At 66.4% G+C, this 661-nt stretch overlaps 1 protein-coding gene across 1 annotated transcript in view; it reads right to left on the reverse strand.

Annotated features, from left to right (window-relative positions):
* Positions 1–597, reverse strand: part of ETH_00039370 (uncharacterized protein) — a gene marked incomplete at both ends in the record, with an annotated part of 2,933 nt that extends 2,336 nt beyond the window's left edge. Inside the window, one exon of the mRNA XM_013375416.1 lies at positions 1–597. Within this exon, the coding sequence (XP_013230870.1) occupies positions 1–597 (597 nt within the window).
* Positions 598–661: the final 64 nt, after the last annotated feature.

The raw sequence follows: 661 nt of genomic DNA on the forward strand, positions 1-661 counted from the left end.
CCGCGGCCTCTGGTACGCGTAGGACCAAGAGCCCCTCCCATCCCGAGCTGCTGCAGGGGGCCCCCATGAGGGGGGCCCCTGCCTGCTGAGGCTATTGTTGCAGCTGCTGTTTGCTGCTGCTGCTGCTGCTGCTGCTCCTCCGTGCCAGTAAGGGCTGCGGCTTCTGCTGCGGCTGCGGCGCATATACGGGGCGCCGCTGCTGCTGTGTCTGCTGCTGCCCTGATACCGGGACGGCTCCTGGTGCCGCTGCTGCTGCTGCTGCTGCTGCTCCCAGTAGTGCTGCCGCTGCTGCTGCGGGTAGCTATTATAGTGCTGCTGCTGCCTGCCATAATCGCTGCCCGAGGGCGTGCGGCGGGGGCCCCGCGAGAACTGCGAAGCGGGCTGCTGCTGCTGCTGCTGCTGCTGCTGCTTCCAGGAAGAGGCCTCGTAGTGCTGCTTGCTGCTGCTGTTGCAGCCGTGGCTGCCCCAGGGGTCGTCCTGGTAAGAATCATCAGCAACACAGTTCACTGCAGCAGGAGCAGCAGCATATGGGGCGCTGCGGTGTCTCCGCAGGTCCCCCCCATCCCTATCAGGCGGAAGCCGCCTGTGCTGCTCCATTCTGCTGCTGCTGCTGCTGCTGCTGCTGCTGTTGTTGCTGCTACGGCTGGGGCCGCCGGTGGTG

Source organism: Eimeria tenella, genomic scaffold (assembly GCF_000499545.2).
Source record: "Eimeria tenella Houghton genomic scaffold, Eth_scaff2777, whole genome shotgun sequence".
Lineage (NCBI taxonomy): Eukaryota > Apicomplexa > Conoidasida > Eucoccidiorida > Eimeriidae > Eimeria > Eimeria tenella.